Source organism: Mobula hypostoma, chromosome 6 (genome assembly GCF_963921235.1).
Source record: "Mobula hypostoma chromosome 6, sMobHyp1.1, whole genome shotgun sequence".
NCBI classification, from domain to species: domain Eukaryota; kingdom Metazoa; phylum Chordata; class Chondrichthyes; order Myliobatiformes; family Myliobatidae; genus Mobula; species Mobula hypostoma.
Window position 1 is genome coordinate 166053976 of NC_086102.1, and position 24493 is coordinate 166078468.

A 24493-nucleotide genomic window follows, 5' to 3' on the forward strand; every position below is an offset into this window, starting at 1 on the left:
GAGAATAAACAAAAAAAGAGGCAAATGGAATACAGTGCAGGGAAATGTATGGTCATGCACTTTGGTACAAAAAAGAAAGGTGTAGACTATTTTCTAAGTGGGGAGAAAATTCAAACATCAGAGGTGCAAAGTGCCTTGAGAGTCCTTGTGTAGGATTCACTAAAGGTTAATTTGCAGGTTGAGTGAGTGGTAAGGATGGTAATGCAATGTTAGCAATCATTTCAAGAGGACTAGAATATAAAAGCAAGGACATAATGTTGAGGCTTCATAAGGCATTGGTCAGACCACACTTGGAGTACTGTGAGCAGAGTTGCTAGCACATATTTATCTAAGAAAAGATGTGCTGGCATTGGAGAGTGTCCACAGGAGGTTCATAAGAATGATTCTGGGAATGAAAGGGTTAATGTATGAATCAGAATCAGAATCAGGTTTATTATCATTGGCGTGTGATGTGAGATTTGTTAATTTAGCAGCAGCAGTTCAATGCAATACATAATCTAGCAGAGAGAAAAAAATAATAATAAATAAACAAGTAAATCAATTACATATATTGAGTAGATAAAAAAAACGTGCAAAGGCAGAAATACTGTACATTAGGGAAAAAATGTGAGGCAGTGTCCAAGGGTTCAATGTCCATTTAGGAATCGGATGGCAGAGGAGAAGAAGCTGTTCCTGAATCGCTGAGTGTGTGCCTTCAGGCTTCTGTATCTCCTACCTGATGGTAACAGTGAGAAAAGAGCATGTCCTGGGTGCTGGAGGTCCTCAATAATGGACGCTGCCTTTCTGAGACACTGCTCCCTGAAGAATTCCTGGGTACTTTGTAGGCTAGTACCCAAGATGGAGCTGACTGGATTTACAACCTTCTGCAGCTTCTTTCGGTCCTGTGCAGTTGCCCCTCCAAACCAGACAGTGATGCAGCCTGTCAGAATGCTCTCCACAGTACAACTATAGAAGATTTTGAGTGTACTTGTTGACATACCAAATCTCTTCAAACTCCTAATAAAGTATAGCTGTTGTCTTGCCTTCTTTATAACTGCAGCAATATGTTGGGACCAGGTCAGATCCTCAGAGTTTGATGGCTTTGGGCCTGTACTTGCTGGAGTTTAGAAAATGAATGGCATCTCATTGAAACTTATCAAATATAGAAAGGCTGAGATAGAGTTCATGTGGAAAGGATGTCCTATAGTGAGTGACTCTAGGACCAAAAGGACACAGCCTCAGAATAGAGGGGTGTCCATTTAGAACAGAGATAAGGAGGAATTTCTTTAGTCAGAGGGTGGTGAATTCATTGCCACGGATGGCTTTGGAGACCAAATGACTGGGTATATTTAAAGCAGAGGTTGATAGGTTCTTGATTAGTCAGAGCGACAAAGGTTATGGGGAGAAGGCAGAAGAATGGGGTTGAGAGGGATAATAAATCAGTTGTGACAGAAGAGCAGAGAAGACTTGATGGGCTGAGTGGTCTGATGCTGCTTCTATCTCTCACGGTGTTATGGTCTAACTACTACTTGAAATACTCATCAATTTAGCTGTATGTCAGAAAAATTTCCCTCATCTTAGCTGGACCAATATCAATGTTTCTTTACAGTTCAATACAAGTACTATTGATAAAACATTTCATTACATAACTTTCAACTAATCAAGGAATAAAACTATTACCAATCCTGCACTATGGATTTATTGAGAATGAAAAGGAAAGACAACACCAATTGAACAAAACAGAAACAAATTATTAAACATCGAAAAATAAAGAAAGTAATTTTGCATGTGCACAAGACAGCAAGAGGCGACTGTATAAAAATGTTGAACCTATACTTGAAAGGAAGAAGTTTTTGTCAAGGTTTTCGAGATGAAGGGCAGTCAAGTGGCATGTGGTCTCTAACTTTGGTCTTTTTAAAACACAAATAGATATTTGTTTTAAAATAAGTGTTAAGTTCTTTGATTGATACAGTAATTTAGAACAACTGCAATTTCAAGAACCTGCGCGAGATATAAAAACTTTATAAACGTTGTCTTGTATTGCAAATGAAAAATAATACCTCCAGCTGAGCTCAATTTCACAAGGATGGGGTCTTCCACTGATCCGAGTTTGTCTATAACTGCACTGATGACGTCTCTTACAGAAGCTGCTACGTGGACTCGGATTGTGATGTAAGTATGATCAAGGCAGTAAACCTTAAAGAGAACTAGAAATAACATGTACGATTTAACAACTTTGTGAGACTGCACGGAAAATTCCACAACACAGAACTTATTGAGTCTGCAACCCCAAGAACTAAAAGAGAAGACTGTATGGCAGATAGACTGGCATCTGGCATCAGCCAACAGGAGGTTCACACCATGGACCAGTGCTCGCCAACCTAGAATGGAACTATCTAATCCTAAGTGGCCCCTTCTTAACATAGAACATAGAATAGTACAGCACAGTACAGGCCCTTCGGCCCACAATGTTGTGCCAACCCTCAAACCCTGCCTCCCATATAAGCCCCCGCCTTAGATTCTTCCATATACCTGTCTAGTAGTCTCTTAAACTTCACTAGTGTATCTGCCTCCACCACTGACTCAGGCAGTGCATTCCACGCACCAACCACTCTCTGAGTAAAAAATCTTCCTCTAATATCCCCCTTGAACTTCCTACCCCTTATCTTAAAGCCATATCCTCTTGTATTGAGCAGTGGTGCCCTGGGGAAGAGGCACTGGCTATCCACTCTATCTATTCCTCTTATTATCTTGTACACCTCTATCATGTCTCCTCTCATCCTCCTTCTCTCCAAAGAGTAAAGCCCTAGCTCCCTTAATCTCTGATCATATTGCATACTTTCTAAACCAGGCAGCATCCTGGTAAATCTCCTCTGTACCCTTTCCAATGCTTCCACATCCTTCCTATAGTGAGGTGACCAGAACTGGACACAATACTCCAAGTGTGGCCTAACCAGAGTTTTATAGAGCTGCATCATTACATCACGACTCTTAAACTCTTATCCCTCGACTTATGAAAGCTAACACCCCATAAGCTTTCTTAACTACCTTATCCACCTGTGAGGCAACTTTCAGGGATCTGTGGACACGTACCCCGAGATCCCTCTGCTCCTCCACACTACCAAGTATCCTGCCATTTACTTTATACTCTGCCTTGGAGTTTGTCCTTCCAAAGCGTACCACCTCACACTTCTCCGGGTTGAACTCCATCTGCCACTTCTCAGCCCACTTCTGCATCTTATCAATGTCTCTCTGCAATCTTTGACAATCCTCTACACTACCTACAACACCACCAACCTTTGTGTCATCTGCAAACTTGCCAACCCACCCTTCTACCCCCACATCAAGGTCGTTAATAAAAATCATGAAAAGTAGAGGTCCCAGAACAGATCCTTGTGGGACACCACTAGTCACAATCCTCCAATCTGAATGTACTCCCTCCACCACCACCCTCTGCCTTCTGCAGGCAAGCCAATTCTGAATCCACCTGGCCAAACTTCCCTGGATCCCATGCCTTCTAACTTTCTGAATAAGCCTACCGTGTGGAACCTTGTCAAATGCCTTACTAAAATCCATATGGATCACATCCACTGCACTACCCTCATCTATATGCCTGGTCACCCCCTCAAAGAACTCTATCAGGCTTGTTAGACACGATCTGCCCTTCACAAAGCCATGCTGACTGTCCCTGATCAGACCATGATTCTCTAAATGCCTATAGATCCTATCTCTAAGAATCTTTTCCAACAGCTTTCCCACCACAGACGTAATGCTCACTGGTCTATAATTACCCGGACTATCCTTACTACCTTTTTTGAACAAGGGAACAACATTCGCCTCCCTCCAATCCTCCGGTACCATTCCCGTGGACAACGAGGACATGAAGATCCTAGCCAGAGGCTCAGCAATCTCTTCTCTCGCCTCGTGGAGCAGCCGGGGGAATATTCCGTCAGGCCCCGGGGACTTATCTGTCCTAATGTATTTTAACAACTCAAACACCTCCTCTCCCTTAATATCAACATGCTCCAGAACATCAACCTCACTCATATTGTCCTCACCATCATCAAGTTCCCTCTCATTGGTGAATACCGAAGAGAAGTATTCATTGAGGACCTCCCTCACTTCCACAGCCTCCAGGCACATCTTCCCACCTTTATCTTTAATCGGTCCTACCTTCACTCCTGTCATCCTTTTTTTCTTCACATAATTGAAGAATGCCTTGGGGTTTTCCTTTACCCTACTCACCAAGGCCTTCTCATGCCCCCTTCTTGCTCTTCTCAGCCCCTTCTTAAGCTCCTTTCTTGCTTCCCTATATTCCTTAATAGACCCATCTAATCCTTGCTTCCTAAACCTCATGTATGCTGCCTTCTTCCTCCTGACTAGATTTTCCACCTCACTTGTCACCCATGGTTCCTTCACCCGACCATTCTTTATCTTCCTCACCGGGACAAATTTATCCCTAACATCCTGCAAGAGATCTCTTAACATCGACCACATGTCCATAGTACATTTCCCTGCAAAAACATCATCCCAATTCACACCCGCAAGTTCTAGCCTTATAGCCTCATAATTTGCCCTTCCCCAATTAAAAATTTTCCTGTCCTCTTTAACCATTTCTAGACTGGCCAGCACTGCTGTCCAAAGGAGCTGTCTCTTTCCTTCAGATTTTGATGTTGTAGATTTAAAATAGATTATTTTATCCTGTCAGTTCTAATTTTAAAGTATTAGGTATTCCACAATCGGTTTTAAAATGCAATCTTTTTCTGAATGGTCTTATCTCTCCAGTAGCTAAGGGAAACACTATTTTAGCATCTCTGTAATCATATCCTGGCAAATGTTTCACAAATCAATGAAAAGGGTGAAAATAAATTCAGCATTTTATCAGTGTATTTGATAAAGAAACACTTTGAACTTACTTTCATTCGTACTTCTTATGGGCTGTCTCTTTTGAAGTCTATCCTCACCAAAACTAAACTGTCGTAAAATAACTTTGTGCTGTAATCATACAAAGAATAGTTTTATCCTTTACTGAGATGAAGTTTCAAATACCTGACAATCAGAAAGCAGCATTGTGGACTGATGATGAGATAATTTCATTATATATACATGTATTAATAAATGTAGTTAAGCTTTCAAACAAAGTACTCATAATATTAACAAATGCACAATAAATCTACATTTTGAGGAAAAGGCTTTCATCAAATATTTTTATTCAGTAAAATAAATGTTTCAAATTTTAAAAGTTATAATGTTGGTACCTTTTTCTGTGACGTCTTGCCATTTCCTTCTTCAGAGCTATTTGAGTGAAAGAAGTTCACTGTTAGCTGGTACAACATAATTAAATCCAAGAGGGACACAGATATTAATTAGAGAAAATGCGTTTTAATGATACAAGTATCATGTCTGTAGCCAAACTTTCATGCTAGTCAATGGCAGAACAAATGATTTTGCCATCAACACCCTGAAGAGGTGAAGGTAACTCAGGAACCAAAACATCCGGCAGTAATGGATAACATTGAGAAATATGCCATCCAGTTGCAGGTACTCCAGGAAACCAGTGAGCGGATAGGAAAGCTCCCATGTCAATGTACAAGAATTCAATAGAAAAGAGAACAGATATGACAAAGAGCAAATAGTTTTACTTTCAAATAATAAGAAAATTAAATCAAGGATATAACAGAGCAGTGGGCTAATCAGTTATAAAGAAAAATATCTTTGCTGAAAATAAATCAGTAGCCAAGACAATGAGACTAAGAAAATAGCATAAATTTTGTTGGAAAAATCATCCTTATTGAATCTTTGAAGATTGGAGTATAGTATAAATGGACTTTCAGAAGATGTTGTCCTCTTAGCGACAGTCAGGTCATCTGAAGTTAAAAAGAAAGACGACGACAGAAAACCAAGGGCTGAGCACTGGGAAAGTGTTTGCAAACTTTAAAGGTAGGTATTGAAATCTTGCAGGTCTCTTGTAGGATCCTGATAAGTAAAGGGGGTTTCCTGTAGGTGCTCTGTTTTTCTCTCCTGTATTCCAAAGACATATGATTAGGTCAGTGAATTGCGAGCATGCTATGTTGGCGCTGGAAGCAGATGATACTTGTGGGCTGCCCCAACAATCCTTGCTGACTTGACTTGATGCAAATGATGCACTTCACCGATTTTTTTCGATGTTCATTTGATAAATAAAGCCAATCTTTAATCAAAGGGGTAATAGCTTACCGAAATGCAGAGTTGAGGTTACAATGATACTATCAAGAGGCAAAAGTACTGATTCTTGCTTGGAATTTGTATGTTAGTATTACTGTTGTTCATATATACTTTACATAGATTATTTGCACACAGGAATTGCAGACATACTACCAATAGATGAAGATGAATGCATAACTAATAATGTGGAGGACTGCAACAAACCAGTTCAAGCACAGTACTTCCCAAGGCTAAGTGGCCAGTTCTGGTTCCAGACTGGCTCACAGAATACTGGAATAATACAGCACAGAAGCAGCCAACCATCCAGTCTCTCCTAACTCCACTTAATTCTAACAAGTGGACTTGTCTCTTTATTTCATTTTTGTTTATTTCGTTTAACTTTATTTCATTTCTGTGTTTCTACGGTTGAGAGAATTTTCACCAGAAACAAAATCTTCCTTCAATATTTCTGTATTTCATATTTCGATCTATCCTCTGCAAGGACGGCTATCAATTGGCCGCTTCTTTTTGCAATGTATATCGATGATTTAGATTATGGATTAAATGGTTTTATGGCTAAGTTTGCGGATGACACCAAGATAGGTGGAGGAGCAGGAAATGTTGAAGAAACGGAAAGGTTGCAGAGAGACTTGGTCAGTTTAGGAGAGTGGGCAAAGAAATGGCAGATGAGATACAATGTTGGGAAATGTACGGTTGTACACTTTGGAAGAAGAAATACAGTTATCGGGCAGATTATTACTTAGATGGGGAGAAAATTCAAAAATCGTAAGTGCAAAGGGACTTGGGGGTCCTCGTGCAGGATACCCTAAAGGTTAACCACCAGCTTGAATCGGCAGTAAGGAAAGCGAATGCTATGTTGGCATTCATTTCAAGAGGAATAGTGTATAAGAGTAAGGAGGTGTTGATGAGGCTCTATGGGACACTGGTGAGACTTCATTTGGAATACTCTGTGCAGTTTTGGGCCCCATATCTTAGAAGGGATGTACTGATGTTGGAGCGAGTTCAGAGAAGATTTACGAGGATGATTCCTGGAATGCAGGGGCTAACATATGAGGAGCGTTTGTCGGCTCTTGGAGTGTATTCATTAGAGTATAGAAGAATGAGGGGGGCATAGAAACGTTTCGAATGTTGAAAGGGTTGGACAGAGTAGATGTGGAAAGGCTGTTTCCCTTCGTGGGTGAGTCCAGGACAAGAGGACACAGTCTTAGAATTAGAGGGTATCCATTTAAAATGGAGATGAGGAGAAATTTTTTTGGCCAGATGGTCGTGGATTTATGGAATTCGTTGCTACACATGGCTGTGGAGGCCCCATCATTGAGGGTGTTTAAGGAGGAGATTGATAGGTATCTAATTAGTCAGGGTATCAAGGGATATGGGGAAAAAGCGGGAAACTGGAACTAGATGGGAGAATAGTTTAGCTCATGGTGGAGTGGCAGAGCAGACTCGATGGGCCGAATGGCCTACTTCTGCTCCTTTGTCTTGTGATCTTGTGAACAAGCAAGAAAATGATATGATATGCAAAAAGATTTTCCTTTATTTATTTTTTGACAGATCCAAGCCAGAATTTAATGGCCATCTCCAATTACTGTCAAAAAAGTGGTAAGGAGCTATGTTCCAGTCCTCCCACAATAGGGACTTCCATGACTACAGTCCAAAGGAATGGTAATCTATTTAAATTGGGATGGTGTGATTTGTAGCTGGTGGTGTTCTCATGTGCTCACTGCCCTGGTCCTTCTTGCTGGTAGAGGTTACAAAGTCTTGGAGGTGCTGCTAAATGGTATACATGTCATCACAGTGTGATGTAGTAGAGGAAACAAATTTTCAGAGCAGTGGATGAGATACCAATTAAACAGGCTGTTTGTTTCTGTGCGGAGAGCATTCCACCACATTCCTGCCTTCTGTCTTGTAGATGATGGCATTCACATTTGGGCTCTTAACTTCCACACTGCCATGGGTATGTGGCCAGATTTTGCTGTAGCAGTTGTGGAAAGGCCAGCAATGTTCACTGTAATTATACACAAATCGCACATTAATTGCTGGAATCTGCACCAGTTAGATCACATGCACAATCACAATGCCAGAGATTCTTCAATACCTCTCCTATAAATGACACCTTACCATCTGCTCACAATTCAATTACTGTGAGCAGAGCCCAGTTAGTCTATTTATCTCATTAGATAAAGTTTGCCAGAAGAAGTCGGGGCTAGAAATTCCAGTGACAAGTCTTCATTAGTACCACACAGTCTCTGGCATTTACAATTCCAAAGGAGCTGTCTCTTTCTTTCAGATTTTGATGTTGCAGATTTTAAAATACGTTTGTAGATTACTTTATCCTGTCAGTTCTAATTTTAATAGTCATAGTCATACTTTATTGATCCTGGGGGGTCAATAAAGTAATTAAATAGGTATTCTACAATTAGTTTTAAAATGCAATCTTTTCCTTAAGCCAAAATTCAATTATAGAGGGAGACTCTGTGAACATTTTGAGACTTTGAACAAAATGTAAACATAAAGTTTGGCTTTATAAAACAAACTTTTCAAATGATAAGTAATCAGGAAAAATACTCACTTTTGCTTTACTAGTTTCTCCAGTTCTAGGAGCTGTTCCTTCAAAGCAGGAATCATCCTTGAATCATCAGACACAGAGACATAGAATTCCTGCAAAAGTCTGTGAATTAATCTTATATACACATTAAAATTTTAAACCTATGATTTTCTATTTGGCAATTTTCATTAAAAATCCCTGAATAGTGAAAAGGGATCTTATTCCACGCTGTTGTCAACAAAGCCATTGGGTTATTTTCAGCATAATTGTTGGACAATTTGGTGATATGTTACATATTAAACACTGTTAATGGTAACTATTAATATGGATTAATCTCTTCTCAAACTGTATGATAAAATAATCAAAACCACACCAAGATACTGTATTAATTTGAGTTTAGTGAGAAGGTGATTACATTTGTTTAATTTTAACTGTGTTTTGCTTTAAGCAGATAAAAAAAACGCATTCAAGGAATGTGACTTCCAATTACTCCCTTAAATTAAAACCTGATACAGAATGATAGATGCGCAGAATGTGCCTCGACATCTTCTGTATGGGGAAAGAAAAAATTAATGATGATGCATAAATTTTAACCCAATGAAACAACGTCCTCATTTTAACTTGCGTACAAGCCACTGTCTTCCCAGTTTTGCAATAATGAAATAAATCATGACAGGATATCACCTATCACGCATCACATACCACAGATTCAGGTGTCCATCCATGACTTGTCGTCTGGCATCACTCTATACCATTAACAATTCATTAAAAGACATCAGCGAGTCACACAAAAACCGTACACTAGAAATTTCTCTAGAGTGGTAAGTCTGGAATACAGTGCAGACTTTATTGGTTTCTTGTTTCATGAATAGGCACTTGTCTGTCTACAACCTTGATTTAAACTTGCAGATAGTGCACAATTATCTGTGAAACAAAATATTTTCTACAGATGACACATGTGCACCATCTAGTGTTTAACTGGGTAGCTTTCTTTTGAACTTTGTGTTCATACCCTATAATTATTTTTAAAATGTCCATGGCTACATCTTCACACATCGCTTCACTAAAAAAATACAATCAACATTTGCAAATGGCATGGAAGCAAATGCAAATCAAACAATAATTATAGTTTCAATGTACTAAAGTTTACTAATGACTTAACTACATTTGTATCACATAGCTAGTCCATTAACACATTCACTCAACTAATTATTGAATCCAAAGCTTATAGGAGAAAATTGATAGAAAAAGATGACGACTAAATCTGTGAAATTAAAATTATTTCAGTTTAAGCTTTCATCATCTTTGGTTTAGGACAGAAGGATAATTATAATATCACAGATCTTTGTTAGCATCAGTTGTTAAGCAGTGATATTGGCAATTACCTTTTCTTTTATACAGAAGTCTAAAATGATTCTCAAGGAAATGAAAACAAATTTTCTGGTGTTCTAAGCATATACTTAAGATTTTTTTGAAATATAATTGGAGTTAAATTAAACTATTAACAAATGTCTCAGATATTGAGGTTAAAGACAAGCAAAAAAAGTCCTTAAAGAATAGTTAATGCACCAGAAGGGAAATTTTAGAAGGATCATTCACTATTTATTGTTTGGAATCATTATGTAATAGCAGCATAGCTGTAATAGTACGCTATCAAATACAAACCTCAGAAAAAGGGTCTGTTGTAAAAAATGATATTTGCTCAGCAAATATCAAGAATTGAGCCTGATCAGGAACAATCTGCTTGCTGCAACACTCAAGGGTTTCATTGCCCATCTTGTATGGCATTGCGATTTGAACCATCTTTTGCCGGGAATATACTTTGTCTGCTCTTGCCATCTAGCTTGGTACCTGGAAGGAAACTGCACTAGCCACAGTGCTTTTCCTTTCTATTTTACTTGCCCTTCAGTGTGGAAGCACTAAATTCCTCTTTGTACATTATAAATATTCCTCTTCAATTTGCGACAACAGCTTTTTCCTCAAGTTTATTTGAATTTTACTCAAGTTCCCTCTCCTCCTTCTAAATAGCCAGCAGCTACAAGCTTAGCTTATCCAACTTTTCCTCAAAATACAACCCATTCCACTTATTAGTCTGGTAAACCTCTTCCAAATTTCTTCTGGCCATTTACACCTTCCTTAAAGAAGGAGGCTAATACTATATACATTGCATTCTCCAAATGTGCCTTTGCTGATGCCCCAAATAACCTAAGCAAAACCTCCCCCATTTTATATTCATGTACTCCACAATTAATGAGAAAATTTTCATAGCCAGCAGAATTGCTTCTCATATCAGCATGCTAGCCTTCTGAAAATCAGGGACTTGGATACCAAGGTACCTCTGCACTTAAGTGCTCTGCCACCTCTCATCATTTCAAACAATATCCTTCTTTTTATTTTTCCTGCCAAAATTAACAATTTCCTACATTATATTCCATCTTCTCACTTACGTACTGTCTCTTATCGCTCTGTAATATCCTTGAGTCTTTGCAACTTCCCTCTCTACTTATCTTTGCATCATCAGACTACTTAGCAACCATATTTTCAGCGCCTTCATCTGAGTCATTTATATAACTTTAAGCTATAGCCTCTGGCACAGAATCTTGTGGTGCACCATTGTTGTACCATGACAACCAATAAAAACCCTCCATTTTATCAGGTAGCTTATCTTCTACGAACACTATTATGTACCTGAGCTTTTACTTTCCACAGCAAATTTTTTTAGCATCTTATCATTTGCCTTCTGGATATCAACATCCACTAGTTCCCCCTTTACCTACAGCGCCCATTATTCCAAAAAATAAGAAGAGATTCTTGTGCATTCATGCATTATATCACCGACACTATTATTAGTCAGTTTAAATATAAATACAGCTATAGATTCAAATATTGCCTAATTAAGAGTACTTTATTCAATAATCATCTTCAAGGAGCAGTGCCTCAAAAAGGCAGCATCCATCAGTAAGGAGCCCCACCACCCAGGACATGTCCTCTTCCCATTGTTGCCATCAGGAAGGAGGTACAGACGCCTGAAAACACACTCAGGAATTCAGGAACAGCTTCTTCCTCTCTACCATGCAGCTTCTGAATGGACAATGAACATGAGCTCGCGACTATTTATTCCCATGTTTGCACTACTTATTTAACTATTTATTTGCTGTAATTCACAGTTTTTAAAATATATATTATCATGTATTTCATTGGACTGCTGCTGCAAAGTCAATAAATTTCGTGACATAGGCTGGTGATATTAAACCTGATTGAGATTCTGATTACTCTTGTCCTTTAAGTAACAAGCCAGAAATGAAGATTTGGAAATAATTTGAAAACGATCCTATGATAGAAACATAGAAACATAGAAAATAGGTGCAGGAGTAGGCCATTCGGCCCTTCGAGCCTGCACCGCCATTCAGTATGATCATGGCTGATCATCCAACTCAGAACCCTGCACCAGCCTTCCCTCCATACCCCCTGATCCCTTTAGCCACAAGGGCCATATCTAACTCCCTCTTAAATATAGCCAATGAACTGGCCTCAACTGTTTCCTGTGGCAGAGAATTCCACAGATTCACCACTCCCTGTGTGAAGAAGTTTTTCCTAATCTCTGTCCTAAAAGGCTTCCCCTTTATCCTCAAACTGTGACCCCTCGTTCTGGGGTCTTAATCAATGCAGCTTCCTTTACAGAAATAAATATGAGAAATGTGCCCTAAATATTGCTTTAAAAATCTACGAAAATACTGCAGATAAAATGCGTTCACATTTTGTAATTGTATCGGAGAAAAGGTTATTTTCCTATCAGCAAATGAATGTCGTGTCACTTTGTGTCTGGCTGCATCACTCACTTCAAGAAATGCTACAGCAGCTTCTTCCTCTTGCAAGAGATCTGCATATACATTTGCCCAATGCAAGACAAGGCGGATGACACGTTTCTTGTTATTGAGAGCATAGTCCATTTTTTCCTGTTCGGTGCCTTGCGATGCTTCTGCATGGTAAGTGCACATATATTAAGGAAATCTACAACAGAATGCCTGTAAAACGGAAGTAGACCCAGTCAAGAGTTTCTGACCCCACTTCACAATGTATCTAAATTTTTCTATTTCTGCCATATGCTTTTCACATTGTTGGACATCATAATTACAACTATGTAAATGTTTTTCCATCCAAAATAAAAATTACAGCCATGACAAAAGACAATAACAGTATAGATCACCCTAGTCAAAAATAATAGTTTGTTTATGAGTAAAACACCAAAGGTTTTATTTGATATTTGAGGGAGACATTAAATCGCATTGTGAAATAACATGGGCATTTAACTGTCCTCTAATTTAACCAGTTTGTCTCTTGGTGGAACAAAAACACACTTCCAATTACAAGTTAGAAAACAAGCTCAAGAAACCTGAGCTGCTAATTGATTCCAGTGTTGAATGGGTTACTACAAGTTCTAATCTATTTTTGGCACTGCAATTATGCTGAGAGCTTGTATATAATTGTCAGAATCAAAGGCTCATACAGATACTTTGTGCACAGTACTCACCTGTAATTCTCGTTTTGTTCTGCAGATTTAATGTCTCAATCAAGCATTTGAGTAATAACCATGTCTGTCATCTATATATATTCTCCAAAGTACTCTATTCTGAACAATTCCTATTATAATCCATGGGAACAGTACTTGATGAATTATAATGCATTTATTACAAACAAAAAGGATATTGAGCCATTAGAGCTGAGAAAAGCTGGCTGTGTTGCATGAAAGTGCAGTACATCAGAACAAAGTCGTCAACGAATGGATCTGCTAAAATAACTAAAAACAAAAATGAAAACATTTTTACTTTGTAAAAAATATAGAATCATGGTAGTTTAGCTGGAAAATATCATACTTATCCTGAAAATGCAACCACACAAAAGAATTTTGTCATATTGTAGAAAAAATTTTGCCTAGAAACTGGGCAGAGAAAACTCCTTTGCACTCAATTTTTGGGCAATTTAGTGAGCAACATAAATTATGGCATGTTTTGCACTGTCTGTCCACATTTCCTCTTGAAAACTTGCCAATGGAAATTAGAGTAATCACTTTCTCATATGATCACACTAACATTTACCAGTCATGTTTTACAAACACTATGACAACATTATTTGCTAAGCACCATAAATAGGCTAAAAATGTGAAGACTTTGGATCTGTGTCATTACGACACAGTTCAGCAAAAAAGTACATCAGGGCAAGAGTGGGGAAGCAAGTGTCATTAAAAGTTCATTGCTTTAACAACTGAAAAGATTGCTGCTTTTTCATCTAAGTTGTATTTTAATAATTTCAGGCTTCCATTGCTTGGGGAGGGATAGTATTTCTTCACTTCATCCCTGGCCCCTTGACTCATTTAACCGAAACCTATTCTCCTTTCTCATTCCTGCATCTGGCCTAGTCTCGCTCGATCATATTTCCTGGCACTCTGTGTCGAGTTGGGGATATGCCACAGCACAGGTGATGTAATGTCAATTGGGACCTCCACTAGCCCCAATTTCTCCACCTTCCTATCCTGCCACTGCATTTCGACTCCACCACATCACGCCAGTCTCCTCCTCTCTAATCCCTCATTTCTGCCAGGGCCTGCGTAGCTGTCATGGGAAGAGATTTCTAACAACACTGACAGCCTCCCAAGGATCAGCAGCCAAATGCCATTGCAAGCCACCTGGATCTGCTGGGGCCCAGCAGGAGTCTGCAGGCCGACAACATCAGCCAGCACGAGGAGGGAAGATAAAGATTCCCCCAGTATCTTCCAGAAGTGGCCATGGATTTTCAGCTCAGCTGCAAGCTTTGTCTGGCATACCTGCTAGACCAGGCATGGTGAAGGCAATTGAGCCAAGCAAGTCAGCGGCAGTGGCTAGAGGACTCCTTACTCAGAGAGAGCAAGCTGTCAGCAGCTGGAGATTGGGGTGCTGCAGAGGCAGAAGGAGAATCAATCAAAAGAGAAAGGAAGAATGCGGGGTAAATGGGAGGAATGTGAGTGAAGTGAGAGGGAGCCAAGAAGTACACTGAGGAAAGAAGTTCGGAATAGGATCCTGGACAAAAATACAAGTTTGTAGCTGTGGCACGTTCACATACATAGTGAACGCATATTTGAATGCCCTGCCTCATGCAAGTATCTGCACTGTGTTTGTGTGCGTGTGTGTGTGAGTAGCAGCACCCAACCTCCAGTTATCTTGGACCTCTTTCTCACTGGGATGAGACCTTGTTCCATTGAGAGCACATGGTAGCTGGTGTGCAATGGCTATCGTACATGAGAAACAATCACACACAGGCATCTTCCATTCCTCAAAGCAGGCACATCATTCCTCAACCCCCAAGGACTGCTCTACTGGATATCGCTCAGGTGATGGATCTTGAGTTTGGTCGCAGGAATGTCATGATGACTCTTTGACAGATTACTCTTAGAAAGGCTTTTCGAAAGGTTAACATAGTGTCTATAAAAAGTATTCCCCCTCCTTTGGAAGTTTTCATATTTTATGGTTTTACAACATTGAATTTCAGTGGATTTAATTTGGCTTTTTTGACACTAATCAACAGAAAAAGACTATTTTGCATCAAAGTGAATACAGATCTCTACAAAGTGAGCTAAATTAGTTACAAATATAAAAGACAAAATAATTGATTGCGTAAGTATTCAACCCCTTTAATATGACACACCAAGTCATCACTGGTGCAGCCAGTTGGTTTGAGAAGTTACATAATTAATTAAATAGAGATCACTGTGTGCAGTCAAGGTGTTTCAATTGATTGTAATAAAAATACACCTGTATCTGGAAGGACTAACTGCAGGTGAGTCAGTACCCTGGCAAAAATTACACCATGAAGACAAAAGAACACTCCAAGCAACTCCGTGAAAAGGTTATTGAAAAGCACAAGTCAGGAGGTGGATACAAGAAAATTTCTGAGTCACTGAATATCCCCCGGAGTACAGTTTAGTCAGTCATCAAGAAATGGAAAGAGCAGGCTGTCCTCAAAAACTGAGTGACCATGCAAGAAGGGGACTAGTGAGGGAGGCCACCAAGAGACCTATAACAACTCTGGAGGAGTTACAAGCTTCAGCGGCTGACATGGGAGAGACTGCACATACAACAACTGTTGCCCAGGTGTTTCACCAGTCGCAGCTTTATGGTAAAGTGGCAAAGAGAAAGCCATTGTTGAAAAAAGCTCACATGAAATCTCAGAGTTTGCCAGAAGGCATGTGGGAGACTCTGAAGTCAGCTGGAAGAATGTTCTATGGTCTGACGGAACCAAAATTCAGCCTTTTCGCCATCAGACTAAACACTATGTTAGGCGAAAGCCAAACATTACACAGTATCAAAAACACACCATCCTTACCATGAAACATGGTGATGGCTGCATCATGCTGTGGGGATGCTTCACTGCAGCAGACCCCAGAAGACATGAAGGTAGAGGGTAAAATGAATGCAGCAAAATCCAGGGAAATCCTGAAGGAAAGCCTGATGCAGTCTGCAACGGAACTGTGACTTGGCAGAAGATTTGTTTTCCAGCAAGACGATAATCCCAAGCATGAAGCTAAAGCTATACATGAATGGTTTAAAAACAACAAAGTTAATGTCCTGGAGAGGCCAAGTCAGAGTCCAGACCTCAGTCCAGTTGAGAATTATTGCTGGATTTGAAAAGAGCTGTTCACTCACGATCTCCATGCGATCTGACAGAGCTTGAGCAGTTTTGTAAAGCAGAGTGGGGAAAAATTGCAGTGTCCAGATGTGCAAAGCTGATAGAGACCTATCCACACAGACTCAAGGCTGTAATTGCTGCCAAAGGAGCATCTACTCACTACTGACTTGAAGGGGCTAAGGAATTGTGCAATCAATTATCTTGTGTTGAATAATTGTAATAAATTTAGACCAATCTGTCGAAGTTTGTTTCACTTTGACATGAAAGAATCTTTTCTGTTGTTCAGTCAAAAGAAGTCAAATAAAGTCTATGGTGATTCAATGTTGTAAAATAATAAAACATGAAAACTTCCAAGAGGCGTGAATACTTTTTACAGGCACCGTGTCTCTGATAATCACTGAGATTTAAAAATAGTTCAAATAGATTTATTTAAAATAAAACATATCATTACGTTCTAAGAAATACAACCTTCCACTTCCTAAGAGCCGCAGTATTTTAACTCTGACACCTAATTCTGATGGAGATCGTCAACCTGAATCATTAACTCTGTTTTTCTCTCCATAGTTACTACCTGTCCTGTTGAGTATTCACAGGCAATTTTTAAAAAATTTCAGATTTCTGACATCTGCAGGTTTTTTGTTTTAAAATCAATTGCCTTCCAAAAGGGCACTTTGAACATGCATGTTGTATGTACATGTGAACATGCATGTTGTATATGCTTAACAAACATTTGGCTCAGGGACGGATTGCACTTCTGCAGCCATCCCAATTTTATACCGGTAGAATCTAGGAACAGATGTGTGCTCACCCTCGCCTTTCTTGTCAGCCAGAGACCACGGTGTAGGAACACCTAAAAGGAGGAAGGCAAATAAAACAAAAAATTAGAATATATTTTGCATTTCCAATCTATTTATTGCTAATTAAAATAATCTTATTTTAAACTTCTTGAGATATTTCTCCATTAATCTAGATTTTGAAACAGAATAGTCCTTATAACTGATTTTTTTTTTAACAGTCTCAAATTCTATCAAACTTTTGAGATGAAAGTACATTTCCATTCGTATTATGCTCCAACAGCAGAAATTTAAATGAGCATGGTTGATGATTCTGGATGGATAAACCTAAAACTGGGATTGTTCAGCATCCTGTTCCTGCTTCGATGATGTAACTGTAGTGTATTAGGACTTTCAGAAAGCAGTCAATAATGGAGCACATAAGACATGAAAATACAAATTTAAAGCACGTGGGATTGTGAGGAAGGTGGTGACGTGGATAGAGAAACTGGTTTGGCTCACAGGAAATGGAGAATGGAAATAAATGGGTCTTCTTCCAAGCATCGAGCTGTGCCTAGTAGAGTGCCACAGGGATCTAGGCTACGATCACATCTTTACAAAATATATATTAATGATTTTAATGAGAGAAGTCAATGTAATATCTTCAAGTCCATGGATGGCACAAAGCTGGATGGAAGTGTGAGCCTCGAGGGGGTTGTAGAGAAGTTTCAGAGTGATCTGGTCAGGGAACAGCCGATGCATAGCAACGCAGTCTAACGTTGATAATTGGTCACGATGTCAGGAAAGCAGGTTATTGGCTGAACAGTGATAGATTGGGTAAGCAGTACCAAGGCCTGGGTACAAGGCAAGGTGTACCAAGGCCTGGGTGCCCTTGTGCGCACATCACTGAAGGTAAGCTTGCTGGTGCCGCAGTTGATTAAGAAGGTAATTGCATTCTGGCTTTCATAGTGTGAGGATTCAAATCTGACAGGAGGGATATCTTGCTATAACTTGCTATAATTGTAAAGGGCCTTTGTGAAACTGCACCTTGAGTACTGTGGGTAGTTTTGATCTCTTTATCATAAGAAGGATGCTCTTGCTGTGGAGGGAGTTCAGTGAAGGTTCACCAGACTGATTTCTGGAATGGTAGTACTGATTGAAGACAGTTAGGATCACATAGACTTGTATTCATTAGCGTTCAGAAAATTGAGAGGTGAATTTAATTCAGGTATGTGAAACAGATCAATCAAACTAAAGGAAATAATTTTCTCAATGAAATATCTATAATGGTAATAAGTCAGTAATCCTGAGTAAGTCATTATATTATGATATAGAAACATAGTAACATGCTATGATGAATGTATTACAGATTAAACCTGTTGATTCATTAGCAGGCAAATCCAGGCGTATAGTTTCCAGAAAGTGTTCTAATATTTTTTCAGGAGTGCCTGACTTCACAGTGTATCTGGAGGAATGAAAAGACGATTTGGTTAACTGCAGAAAATACAGTTTACTTGTTGCACACTTTAAATATTGTCTTCTTAAAAAGTCTAAACAGATTAACATATAACATCTGATTTGAAATTTGTAAATTAATTTAGAAAGTAATTATCTTAATTAAATTTGTTAGTTCAGAACTGCAACTTTACTTCAAGTAGTAGCTAATTCAATATTGCTTAGAAAGTCCCAATTTTGATGAAAAGAACATAAACAAATCCAGAACACTATTTTATATATAAAAGAATGAAATTCTACAATAATATATTGTGCTTGTCACACTAAAAAGTCACAATCAGATATAAACTCATAAAATACGGCAGCCTACAGCACAGAAACAGGCCCTCGGGTCCAGCTAGTTCATGTCAAATTGTTGCTCTGCCTAGTCCCATCAACCTGCACTCTAAATTATAGCCGTCCATACCCCTCCCATCCATGTACCTTTCTAAATTTCTCTTAAATGATGAAATCCTGGTTTTCACCATACTTACGAGGGTTGACTAATAAGTTTGTGGCCTAAGGTAGAAGGAGTCAATTTTAGAAAACCTAGTGCATTTATTTTTCAACATAGCCCCCTCCTACATTTACACACTTAGTCCAGCGTTCATGGAGCATACAGATCCCTTCTTTGTAGAAGTCGGCATCTTGGACCTCCAGAAAGTGGTCCACAGCAGGGATGATTGATAAGTTCGTCGCCTAAGGTAGAAGGATTTGAGTTGTACAGCTCTCATTACATGCACGTGCAGGTCAACTCTTTGAGTGATTATGCAGAAAGTTTGAAGTTAATAACCTGCACACGATCAGAAACATCCTGGACCCTGGCACCTGGAAGGCAAACCACCATCCGTGTTTCTTTCCTGCATCGACAGAATCACTTGTCTGACCTCCTATCTATAGGGTCCCCTATCACTGCTGCCATCCTCTTCCTTTCCCTACCCTTCTGAGCCACAGGGCCAGACTCTGTGCCAGAGGCACGGTCACTGTTGCTTCCCCCAGGTAGGCCATCCCCTCCAACAGTACTCAAACAGGAGTAAGGGGGACAGCCACTGGGGTACTCTCTTGTATCTGATTCTTGACCTTTCGTCTCCTGACTGTTACCCACTCATCTGTTTCCCAAGGCCCCGATGTGACTACTTGCCTATACCTCCTCTCTATCACCTCCTCACTCTCCCTTACCAGACGAAGGTCATCAAGCTGCATTCCAGTTCCCTAACATGGTCCCTAAGGAGCTGCAGCTCGACGCACCTGGCACAGATGTGGCCATCCAGGAGGCTGGGAGTCTCCCGGACATCCCACATCTGACACCCAGTACAGAACACCAGCCTCACAGACATGCTTACTATTCCTCACAAGTAGCTTACCTCGCCTTGACCCGCTATCACCGAAGCCCCATTGAACCAAAGCCCTCCTATTCTGTCTCCCCCTACTCTGGTGCCCGCTCTGTAAAGCTGTCTTCTTTTAAATCCTTCCCATCGGTCTAACTCGGTGATGTCCACGCGCTTGTGCAGTCGTGCCTCGATCAAACTGCTGGGGAAAAAACTGTCTTCTTTTATATCCTTTCCCCCCGGTCTAACTCACTGATGTTCACGCGCTTGCGCAGTCGTGCCCCAATCCCCTCAATGTGGTCATCCCTTTCTTATTCCTCATTTCCACCCAAAAAGCTTCAGTAAGCAAGCTCTCCAGTCTGTCTTGATTGAGCACTGCCGCAACATTTTCCCTGATACCACCCCTCCCCCTTTAATCCCTCCCCACCCCCATGCCCCGGCTCTATCATGGAACATTGAGCTCCCAGTCCTGTGCCTCCTGTAGCCAAGACTCACAAAGGGCTACAATGTCATAATTCTACGTGCTGATCAATGCCCTAATCTCACCTGCCTTTCTTTACAGTATTCTGTACATTAACATTATACACAATTCAGAACCTTAGTCCCACCATGCTCAACATTTGATTCCTGACTTTGTATGTCGGTGTATCAACATATTTCCCACAACCATTCCACTGTCTGTTCTGGTGCTCTGGTTTTCGCCTCCCTGCCACTCTCGTTTAAAGCTCCTCACAACCCCCTTCCCTACCCCCGTGTAGCACTAGAAACATTTCCTGCAAGGATATTAGTCCCCTTCTGGTTCATGTCCCTTCTGGACAGGTTTTACCTTCCCTGGAAGAGAGCCCAATGATCCAAAATTCTGCAGTGCTCCCTCCTGCACCATCTCCTTTTATAATCGGCATCCGTTTGTCTCATGAGACCGTGGATTTGCGCCTTGGAAGGTTTCTAGGGCGCAGGCCTGGGCAAGGTTGCATGGAAGACCAGCAGTCTCCCCTCTGCACGCCACCGCTGTTGTCCAAGGGAAGGGCATTAGGCCATACAGCTTGGCACCGGTGTCGTCACAGAGCAATGTGTGGTTAAGTGCCTTGCTCAAGGACACACACCCTGCCTCAACAAGGCTCGAACTAGCGACTTTCAAATCACTAGATGAACGCCTTAACCACTTGGCCACGCGCCAACACACCATCTCCTTAGCCACATGTTAAACTGTATAATCTTCTGATTTCTGGCCTCAGCACGCAACGTGGGTAGCAATCTTGAGATCACAGCCCTGAATATCCTGTCCTTTCACTTTGCACCTACAGCACCTATACAATAGCCGTTGCAGTATATGTTTTGGGATTAACTGGTAAGAAAATGAACATTTAATGTAATGGTAAACTTACTTGTGTTGTGCCTGTGTGCTTCCCTGGCTGGACGTTCTGCTACCCATTGGGATCTTCTCCAAAACCAGTACATCTTTTCCATGTTCTTTAAGTCTGACTGTATTGGCTTCAACATCCTATCATGTATGAGGGTTATGGTGAAGGCAGAGATGAGGGAAAGGGGGAGGGGGGGAAAAGAAAAAAATAAATTGTTAAAAGAAAACCACATCTATGCAAATGAACAATTCAAGTGATCAATTTGAGCATCTGAATAAACTGGATAAAGTGAACTTTACTGGAATGCCACTCTGCAATCTTTTCAGACAGACAACAAATCATATAAACACATAATACTGCAATTTGAAGCTTCAGTGCAATAAATACAATGTGTTTTAGGTCAAAACTGAAGATGATTGCTGTTGGCTGCTAAATAATTAAATATAAGGTGGAAATATAAGAATAGTAAGGTAGAAGGGCTGAAATGTGTGTACCTCAATGCAAGAAGCATCAGGAACAAAGGTGATGAACTGAGAGCTTGGATACATACATGGAATTATAATGTAGTGGCCATTACAGAGACTTGGCTGGCACCAGGGCAGGAATGGATGTGCTTTAAAAGGGATAGAGAGGGTGGAAAAAGGGGAGGAGGGGTGGCATTACTGGTCAGGGATACTATTACAGCTACAGAAAGGATGGGCAATGTAGCAGGATCCTCTTTTGCGTCAGTATGGGTGCGAGCCAGGAACAGGAAGGGAGCAGTTACTCTACTGGGGGTATTCTATAGGCCCCCTGGTAGCAGCAGAGATACAGAGGAGCAGATTGGGAGGCAGATTTTGGAAAGGTGCAAAAATAACAGGGTTGTTATCATTGGTGACTTTAACTTCCCTAATATTGATTGGTACCTGATATAGTTCCAAGGGTTTAGATGGGGCAGAGTTTGTTAAGTGTGTCCAGGACGGATTCCTGTCACAATATGTGGACAGGCCGACTAGGGGGAATGCCATACTAGATCTAGTACTAGGTAATGAACTGGGTCAGGTCACAGATCTCTCAGTGGGTGAGCATCTGGGGGACAGTGAACACCGCTCCCTGGCCTTTAGCATTATCATGGAAAAGGACAGAATCAGAGAGGACAGGAAAATTTTTAATTGGGGAAGGGCAAATTATGAGGCTATAAGGCTAGAACTTGCGGGTGTGAATTGGGATGATGTTTTTGCAGGGAAATGTACTATGGACATGTGTTGATGTTTAGAGATTTCATGCAGGATGTTAGGGATAAATTTGTCCCAGTGAGGAAGATAAAGAATGGTAGGGTGAAGGAACCATGGGTGACAAGTGAGGTGGAAAATCTAGTCAGGTGGAAGAAGGCAGCATACATGAGGTTTAGGAAGCCAGCATCAGATGGGTCTATTGAGGAATATAGGGAAGCAAGAAAGGAGCTTAAGAAGGGTCCGAGAAGAGCAAGAAGGGGGCATGAGAAGGCCTTGGCGAGTATTCTTCAATTATGTGAAGAAAAAAAGGATGACAGGAGTGAAGGTAGGACTGATTAGAGATAAAGGTGGGAAGATGTGCCTGGAGGCTGTGGAAGTGAGCGAGGTCCTCAATGAATACTTCTCTTCGGTATTCAACAATGAGTGGGAACTTGATGATGGTGAGGACAATATGAGTGAGGTTGATGTTCTGGAGCATGTTGATATTAAGGGAGAGGAGGTGTTGGAGTTGTTAAAATACATTAGGACAGATAAGTCCCTGGGGCCTGACGGAATATTCCCCAGGCTGCTCTACGAGGCGAGGGAAGAGATTGCTGAGCCTCTGGCTAGGTTCTTTATGTCCTCATTGTTCACGGGAATGGTACCGGAGGATTGGAGGGAGGCGAATATTGTCCCCTTGTTCAAAAAAGGTAGAAGGGATAGTCTGGGTAATTATAGACCAGTGAGCCTTACGTCTGTGGTGGGAAAGCTGTTGGAAAAGATTCTTAGAGATAGGATCTATGGGCATTTAGAGAATCATGGTCTGATCAGGGACAGTCAGCATGGCTTTGTGAAGGGCAGATCGTGTCTAACAAGCCTGATAGAGTTCTTTGAGGAGGTGACCATAGATGAGGGTAGTGCAGTGGATGTGATCTATATGGATTTTAGTAAGGCATTTGACAAGGTTCCACACGGTAGGCTTATTCAGAAAGTCAGAAGGCATGGGATCCAGGGAAGTTTGGCCAGGTGGATTTCGAATTGGCTTGCCTGCAGAAGGCAGAGGGTCGTGTTGGAGGGAGTACATTCAGATTGGAGGATTGTGACTAGTGGTGTCCCACAAGGATCTGCTCTGGGACCTCTACTTTTCGTGATTTTTATTAACGACCTGGATGTGGGGGTAGAAGGTTGGGTTGGCAAGTTTGCAGACGACACAAAGTTTGGTGGTGTCGTAGGTAGTGTAGAGGATTGTCGAAGACTGCAGAGAGACATTGATAGGATGCAGAAGTGGGCTGTGAAGTGGCAGATGGAGTTCAACCCAGAGAAGTGTGAGGTGGTACACTTTGGAAGGACAAACTCCAAGGCAGAATACAAAGTAAATGGCAGGATACTTGGTAGTGTGGAGGAGCAGAGGGATCTCGGGGTACATGTCCACAGATCCCTGAAAGTTGCCTCACAGGTGGATAGGGTAGTTAAGAAAGCTTATGGGGTGTTAGCTTTCATAAGTTGAGGGATAGAGTTTAAGAGTCGCGATGTAATGATGCAGCTCTATAAAACTCTGGTTAGGCCACACTTGGAGTACTGTGTCCAGTTCTGGTCACCTCACTATAGGAAGGATGTGGAAGCATTGGAAAGGGTACAGAGGAGATTTACCAGGATGCTGCCTGGTTTAGAGAGTATGCATTATGATCAGAGATTAAGGGAGCTAGGGCTTTACTCTTTGGAGAGAAGGAGGATGAGAGGAGACATGGTAGAGGTGTACAAGATAATAAGAGGAATAGATAGAGTGGATAGCCAGCGCCTCTTCCCCAGGGCACTGCTGCTCAATACAAGAGGATATGGCTTTAAGGTAAGGGGTGGGAAGTTCAAGGGGGATATTGGAGGAAGGTTTTTTACTCAGAGTGGTTGGTGCGTGGAATGCACTGCCTGAGTCAGTGGTGGAGGCAGATACACTAGTGAA

At 40.8% G+C, this 24493-nt stretch overlaps 1 protein-coding gene across 9 annotated transcripts in view; it reads right to left on the bottom strand.

The window, feature by feature from the left end:
- Window positions 1-24493, bottom strand: part of rapgef4a (Rap guanine nucleotide exchange factor 4a) — a 293410-nt gene that overhangs the window by 42573 nt on the left and 226344 nt on the right. For all 9 annotated transcript variants that reach the window (XM_063052160.1, XM_063052159.1, XM_063052167.1 and 6 more), the window contains 9 exons: window positions 21368-21483; window positions 18537-18625; window positions 17196-17237; window positions 13436-13526; window positions 12568-12718; window positions 8753-8841; window positions 5238-5274; window positions 4896-4974; window positions 2040-2186 (listed from right to left, as the gene is read on the bottom strand). In XM_063052160.1, coding sequence (XP_062908230.1) covers window positions 2040-2186; window positions 4896-4974; window positions 5238-5274; window positions 8753-8841; window positions 12568-12718; window positions 13436-13526; window positions 17196-17237; window positions 18537-18625; window positions 21368-21483 — 841 coding nt within the window. The remainder of the gene's footprint in view (window positions 1-2039; window positions 2187-4895; window positions 4975-5237; window positions 5275-8752; window positions 8842-12567; window positions 12719-13435; window positions 13527-17195; window positions 17238-18536; window positions 18626-21367; window positions 21484-24493) is intronic.